The sequence below is a fragment of the Mytilus edulis genome, chromosome 5 (assembly GCF_963676685.1).
Source record: "Mytilus edulis chromosome 5, xbMytEdul2.2, whole genome shotgun sequence".
Classification (NCBI taxonomy): domain Eukaryota; kingdom Metazoa; phylum Mollusca; class Bivalvia; order Mytilida; family Mytilidae; genus Mytilus; species Mytilus edulis.
In genome coordinates this window covers 10255691-10263721 of record NC_092348.1, presented here as the reverse complement: position 1 = coordinate 10263721, position 8031 = coordinate 10255691, and the positions used below count along the sequence as shown (strand labels likewise).

The 8031-nt window shown below is 31.6% G+C and overlaps 1 protein-coding gene across 1 annotated transcript in view; it reads left to right on the top strand.

Annotated features, from left to right (window-relative positions):
* The first annotated feature begins 345 nt into the window (after positions 1-345).
* Positions 346-8031, top strand: part of LOC139522932 (fibrocystin-L-like) — a 101980-nt gene continuing 94294 nt past the window's right edge. The window contains exons 1-5 of the mRNA XM_071316580.1: positions 346-465; positions 3284-3448; positions 5944-6139; positions 6911-7016; positions 7714-7777. Coding sequence (XP_071172681.1) covers positions 396-465; positions 3284-3448; positions 5944-6139; positions 6911-7016; positions 7714-7777 — 601 coding nt within the window. The 5' untranslated portion in view covers positions 346-395. The remainder of the gene's footprint in view (positions 466-3283; positions 3449-5943; positions 6140-6910; positions 7017-7713; positions 7778-8031) is intronic.

The following is an 8031-nucleotide window of genomic DNA, read 5'->3' as shown; positions in this document are numbered from 1 at the left end:
TTTACGGTTTACTTTTACATATTGTGACTTGGATGGAGAGTTGTATAATTTACACTCATACCACATTATGTCTATAAACAAATAAGCGAGTAGTGGTTTACTTACGTCCACGTGTTTAGTCTACAATAGATAATTATCATTTTGGCAATCATACATCACATAATGTTTATAAACAAACATATCAAACGATTGTTTGACACAGTTGTATCATTTTTCAGTTATAATTTAATTTTACTTAGGTATGTGAATAATTTAAATGTCCTATGACATTATAGTTTGTAAACGAATTGACCAATAAACTATAATCTATAATTATTTAAACTCCTCCTTGAATTATCCATTATAAGATTCAAAAATGCTGTTGTAGCTTTAAGATAATCTTTTAGAACAGTAAAATGCTTGCAGCTCATGCTTTTATAAATGTGATATTCATATTTCTGCTTGAAATAAATAGTGTTAACGGTGGTAAGTATATACAATTTTATTGGGAAAAAAATAGTTTTACATAACGTAGGAATCATTACAATTCGTTGCATACCAATTTTCGTGGATTTAATGGTAAAAGGTGAATGAAATATTATTATCGTATTGTGTTGTTTTATCCGTTTTTTGTCGTTACTGATTTTTTTTTTCTATTTCATTAATACATAAAGTCAGAATACATTGTGATAGCTTTCTGTTTCATAAACAAATATATGAATATCAACAATAGTGCAATATGCAATATTGGACGGAGAATCATTCAGCCCGTCGAAATCCTCCAAACGCTGTGAGAGTTACGTGGACCAGTAACCATTCAAATACTACTTACTTGTCTTCTAATTGTGAAAATATGGTCTTCAGGTTTGAGTTTCTAAATTCCCAGTTTTTTTTAGATTGAAATTGTTTGTAACAAAAACCATATAATTTCGTTTTTCATTGTTTTCAAAACATTTCCATCCAATTCATGTATCATAACACTAGATTATTCCTTATTTCCATAAAAATAGAACACAAATGTGTCTACTAAATAAAGGCAACAGTAGTATACCGCTGTTCAAAATTCGTTAATCGATACAGAAAAAACAAATCCGGGTTACAAAATAAAACTAAGAGAAACGTATCAAATATAAGAGAACTACGACACAGCAAAGACAAAACACCGAAATGTAAAACACACAGAAACGAACTATAATGTAACAATGGCTATTTTTCACAAAACTGGATAATAGAATGAAATGTACCTATATTATCAAGATAGCCAAAGAATATGAAAAAAATAATAGTGCATAAGTTCTAGTTGTACATTTACCAAAATATCATATATGTAATGAATGCTTAAATTCGGATGACCGGACGCTCGGGTTATAATTCTCTCTTTTTACATATAAAAAACTAACCCCTTTTTGAGCTTTCAAGACATGATCAACGCTCTTTTTCATTCAATAAAAAAAGATTACACAAAATTGCATTCTTAAGTTGTCTTAATGTTGTGATGCATTTTTATTTTTTTTATTTTCCCCAACTGTCAATCGTATTTGAATATATCTTGTCTCTTTACTCTACAAATTCGCTGATTGGGTTTCCATTTTGTTCAGATTTGAATTTTCCTAAAACTTACTAATTGTCATTTCAATAGGAATATGTTGTAAAGTAAAAACTCATGTATCTAAAATAAATTTTCATATCCTCATATATGTCTGTTACGATCCAATAAAATAAATTCAGTCTAAGTTAAATTGAATTATATTGTCATTTTATATCTAGCTATGCGATATGAGTTTTGCTCATTATTAAAAGCTTGTACGGTGGCTTATAGTTGCTGCCTTCTACGTTATCTTAGTCTCCTGTTGAGAGTTGAGTGTTTGTTTTCTATCCCTTTGAAATCTTTGAAACTAGAATGGAACCTCATTCTTATAAAACGAAGATTATCGTATACAATATCTAAGATAGTAAAAGATTGATTTTAAACCAAACCTGACAATCATAAGGAAAAAAAAAAGATTAGTTATCAGTGTAACGATAATACTTTTGTTTACCCAAATAGCTTTGAAAAATAATTATCATGATCATATGTGTTTTATTGTTACTATACATTTGTTAAATATGAAATGCAGATAAGCAATTTTGTGAAGTTGAATAAACTCATTATAGATACCAGGATTAAATTTTGTATATACGCCAGACGCGCGTTTTGTCTACAAAAGACTCATCAAAGACGCTCGAATCCAAAAAAGCAAAAAAGGCTAAAAAAGTTAAATTTGTATGGTACTTTTATTGTAAATGGGGAATCAAGTATTATTGTAACAGCTGTTTTGTAAGAAAAGTTTTTTGGTAAAACAATAAAAAGAAAAGGAAAAACATTATTGGTTTTTGTAATAACTAATTAGAATCATATACAACAGTGAGTCCAAAATCTCACACCGAAGACCAAATTATCTGCCTGATATCTTTGGAGAGGTTTCTCTCAATCGATATATGACTTTTGAACACCGGTCGTAGACTACTGTTGCCTTTATTTTCTAACTATGGAGATTTCACATCCATTGGCTCAATGTCACTGATGATGGAAGTTTCGTCATCAAGGGTACCACTAGTCCAAATAGTCAGCACTTCTTAGTATTGGGATGTAATATCATTGATAGTTTCATTTTCTGTATATAAAATGAGCATATAATGTTGAATTATTTGAAACGCAAAGATTTTCATATAACAGTCAGATATAAATTAAGTCGTATTTAACACGACGTATTAAAAAAAATCATTCGGGTTGCAATGCTCTTCAACCTATAATTTGTTTTCATTGGAGTTTTTATTTATAATTAAAGGACAATATCGTGTATAATATGTAATATCCTGAGTGGTTATACCTATTTATATATAACCTATAACCGAGTACCTTAAGGAAACAATGATTTGCCGATGTTTAGCGTATTTATAAAATTTTATCAATTGAATCCTCTGATAACTGATATAACGTTAAACTTTTTGAGGGTAGATCTAATATTTCGGATAGTGCAATCAATAGATTGTATTTGTATGTTAAAAATATACTAAATTCGACAACCCTAATGTATAATGAAGACAGTTTTTATTTATTTTAGTTGGTTATAGATAATAGAACAACATTATAGAATTCCTTTCTTTTAGTTCTTTAAACAAAACCATAATTAACTTGGAAGTGAAAATATACAAGCAATAAGAGTAAATTAAACGAAAAGATTAGTCGAATTACTAGTAATTATAAAATGACAGAACATTTGTAACATTTTAGGGTGTTTTTAGTTTTTATGATATTTTACAGATTGCAGTACAATAATCGACGGATATTTGCCAGATCCTAACGATTGTTCGTCCTATATACAATGTGGACATGGAATATCTCATACAATGCCCTGCCCTGCTGGATTACACTGGAACTGGCGTATAAATACTTGTGACTGGCCCGCAAATGCTGGTTGTGTCATAGGTAATATATTAATACAATGCCCTGTCCCGCTGGATTACACTGAAACTGGCGTATTAATGTTTGTGACTGGCCCTCAAATGCTGGTTGTGTCATAGGTAGGTAAAGCCTGTCCCGCTGGATTACACTGAAACTGGCGTATTAATACTTGTGACTGGCCCTCAAATGCTGGTTATGTCATAGGTAATATATTAATACAATGCCCTGTCCCACTGGATTACACTGGAACTGGCGTATTAATATTTGTCACTGGCCCTCACAGGCTGGTTGTGTCATAGGTAGGTAAAGCCTGTTCCGCTGGATTACAATTGAACTGGCATATTAAAACTTGTGACTGGCCCTCAAATGCTGGATGTTTCATAGGTATTGTAGGCGACTGACAGAAAAAAAGATACAGATCATTAACAACTACATGTATCGCTTAGATTTGGAATGTTCTTTTTGTTTGGTACTTTAAATCGTTTGATTGTTTAGACTCTTGCATTATTAATGTGTATGGTATTCCAGAAACTCATTCCATACGCCATAATTTTTATTTAATGTACATAATAGTTTTTTCTTTTGAATATGTTGAAGATCTCGATTTTAGACTTCAGTGTTTAATGATATCATAAACCGTAAAGGAATATCAGTTGACCACGGTTATGTTCCAATTGTTGTAACCACAATCCCGTCTTGTGACATCAGTATCGGGTTTGCTGACATTAATGGGATATCAGTATCGGGTTGGCTGACCGTAATGGAATATCAGTATCGGGTTGGTTGACCGTAATGGGATATCAGTATCGGGTTGGCTGACCGTAAAGGGATATCAGATGACCACGGTTATATTCAAACTGTTGTTACCCAAATCCCACCTTGTGACATCACCGAATAAGATTCATATTTTTGATGGCTTCTGCGTTATGGAACTTTTTGCCATGTGATTATGGACTTTCCGAATTGATTTTCCTCTAAGTTCAGTATTTTTGTGATTTTACTTTTTTTTCAGCGATTTCTGTTATTTGATTTTTGCAAGACATTCATAATCGAATTTGCCCTCCTTGTTAACCGAATGCAAATCGTATGAACCCGACTTCAGTCTGCTGTCCTGTTAGAAAGATACAAGTTCATAGCCAATACACGTGATTGTCAACCTGTCTTCTTTCTTACGTAAATCAATCAATACTTTTATCAAACAGGAAGCTTCAAACAGTGCCAATCAAATGTAATACCGACATATGTCTTAATACCTATCATTTAATTAGACTACATAATTTTATCTCCAAAATAATATTAATGATTTATAAACAATAAACAGTGCGCAGTATTGTAAATAATACCTGCATATGTGGGCTCATTTATTTTGGCTATACAATCTATTATATTTAATATGATGGTATCTGTTTTGCTGGTATTTATTTTGATATTTAAGATGTTATTGTATCTCTTCTTAATTGTGTACTAATAATTTTAATGTTTTGGCACAGTTTAAATGAACAGTATTTATTTACAGCGAATCACGTATCATAAATAGGTTATAACAACTACATCCTTGTAAAAACAAAAGGGTTATGTATACGTAATCTTACAGCTATTTTATTATTGTCTAGAGCTCATTTCGTTTATTATTATTATAACAAAACAAAAAAAGAAACAAAGAAACACTTGTAATACATATATCTAAATGTTGTCAATCATGTCACCATCCTTCCGAACAACAACAAAAAAAAAATTAAATTTACTCCCCCCCCCCCCCCTTCTGAAAAAATCAATACACAGGAACCTACACTGTTTCATTAGAATCAATCGTCGTGTTGCTCATTGTTAGTCAATATCTGAGACTGAGACAAGTGAACATATCTTCAAGCAAAAAAGGACACATTGCTTTACGGTCAAACAAATCTCCGTAAAAACTGTGGAAGAGATGACTAGATAACTTTACCATCATTACGAACCCTCTAGTGCAATAGATTGTTATAAATTAGCTGCTCTCTATCAAGGTTAACATGACAGGAAACGCAAGCTCTAGAATAAAGGGTGAATGGAGACGAGAAGTGAGTTCAATATTACAATACTGTCAGTGTGGTTCTTCTTCCTGCCGTTTGTTTGAATATCTTCAATGATGAGATTGATAAATACATGTGTATATCAATGGAAATCAAAATTGGGAATTGAAATGGGGAATATGTCAAAGAGACGACAAACCTACCAAAGAGCAAATAATAGCTGAAGGCCACCAATGGGTCTTCAATACAGCGCGAAAATCCCGCACCCAAAGTTGAGCCTCAGCTGGAATATTTATGGATTCAAAGTGGACAATAACGCATTGTTTGGTAGGTATCTCTTTCAAACAATACCTATAAGAACATGAAGATGTGGTTATATTGCCAATAAGACAACTCTCCAGCAGGGACAAAATGGCGTACCCTTCTCTTACGTAGTATTCTGTGTTATCAAATTTTAGAAAGAAGTGTACACTTATTGAATGTTAAATTATATCTGATTTACTTTTAAAGCCGATATAAGCTATGTGTCTCCACATTATGGAAGTTTAAATGGAGAGACCAGATTAACGATAGTAGGTAGCGGGTTTTCAGTAAACCAGTATGACGCCGGTAACCAGGTTAAACTAGTATCATCGTATAGGGAGTATGACTGCCCAGTGCTGAAGGATGGTACAACTGAAACTAGAATCATCTGTTATACCCCACAGTAAGTTAATGTCAACAACACAAATTCAAGTTTTCTATTTAACACAAAAAGTATTTAAACAAGCACAGGAATTCATCATTTTGTCAAATATTATCTAAAAGTTGTTTTTTTTTGGTTCAAAACTGACTTTCTATTTCTTAAAAAAAAATTCCCATTATGTAGTATCATGAATCCATTTTGTATTTGAAATTGATATCACAGTATTTCTGTGAGAAAATACATAATAATTATGATAACTTCATCTTGTTCCTAATTTTAAAAGTCCAATACAATATAAAAGAAATATAAGAGAAATGGAATGCCTGCAAATAAAACAACTGTATACCAGAGATGATAACGATTTAAACAATAACGGATCAAAGTATGTCATGTATCAAACACCATATAGGGCTGAACAGGACAAACAAAATAATGTAAGGTCATATTTTCCCTGTTGAGGTTGGAACTTTAATTTAAGAACAATCACCCCCGGTTTTGAAGGTTTGTGTTGCTGTAGTTTTCTATGTTGTGTTTAAAATATTGATCATTGTGTTTTGGTCGTTATTCATTATTTTGCATTAGCACTGTCAGTTTGTTTTTCCTGTTTAAGATTTTGAATATTTCTTTAGGTTCTTTTGTCTCTCTTTTACACATTTTAAAATAAACTCTAAGTGGGAGGTAGAGTAAATTACTCTAAATAAAACATCAAACGAGATATATAGTTAGGGTTGTAAAAAAAACCGGATCAAGTGTAAAAAGTTTTAACGCTAACCTAAAAATCATTTTTAATAGAAACATGGTTGGAGACACTTATTATATTAGAGTTTCTGTGGATGGCGAGGCTGTTCTGACAAATCGACACTGTAGATACTCAACTGATGACAGATGTGCTTTCACAGTAAGTATTTTAGTTCGCTCTACTACACATAACGGTTAATAAACACTGTATTAATTCATATGCTAAAAAAATCAAAACAAATTGTACTCCTAAAATCTCACTTGACGAAGAGCACGATGAAATTCAAACCTAAAACATCATAAAACTTAAATGAAGTTACTTTTCTGTTGAAATGGACATCTGGTAAAGTAAACTTAGTACCGTATATAAGTGATTTATGAATTTGTATTCCCTTTGAATTACTGCTGGAGAATAAAATAACAAAAATACAGAACTACGAGGAAAATTCTAAACAGAATGCCCGAAGCAAATCACAAAATAAATGCTTTGAAACTAGATAATTTTGTGTAAATAAATCCTTTATTTGTTCCTTGTCTTAGTTTTCTTCGTAGTTCTAATATATTCGTCTTATTCGTAGTTTCGCTTCTTCGTTTGTATTTTTGTTACTATACTGGAATTACCTTCTTCTGAATTTATAGTTTCGTCTTCTATATTTTGGCCGTGTTATTTTTTGTTTTTCTTTGTGTCATGTTGTATTTTTAGTATATTTAATTGTGTTTAAAAGAACATGAATATGAATTTTAGTCCTTGTGACTGTTATTAAAACAAATGTGTTGGTTAACACGAAGAATAAACTGTATATTAGTCATTGCTTCATATTTCGTTACTTATTTACAATGTGTGTACTTAATTTTAGCCAAGTATGTGGTACACGCCTACAATCACTAGCCTAGAACCACAGTCCCAATCTGGACTTCCAGGTAATATGCATGTTCAAATAAACCTACAAGCCTCAAAATAGACATATTATTGAATACTATACGATGTGTGCCACAGTTTTCGTGAACAGCTTCGGGTAAGCTGTTTTCTGAAGTACCAAACAATAATTATTAAATATATGTGGCATTCATCATATACAAACAAAAAAGAATACCAGCATTGAATATGGATTATCATTTTTGCGTGGTTCCAATAGTTGGAATCACCCCTTTTGTTTGGCAACTAATGCTTATTT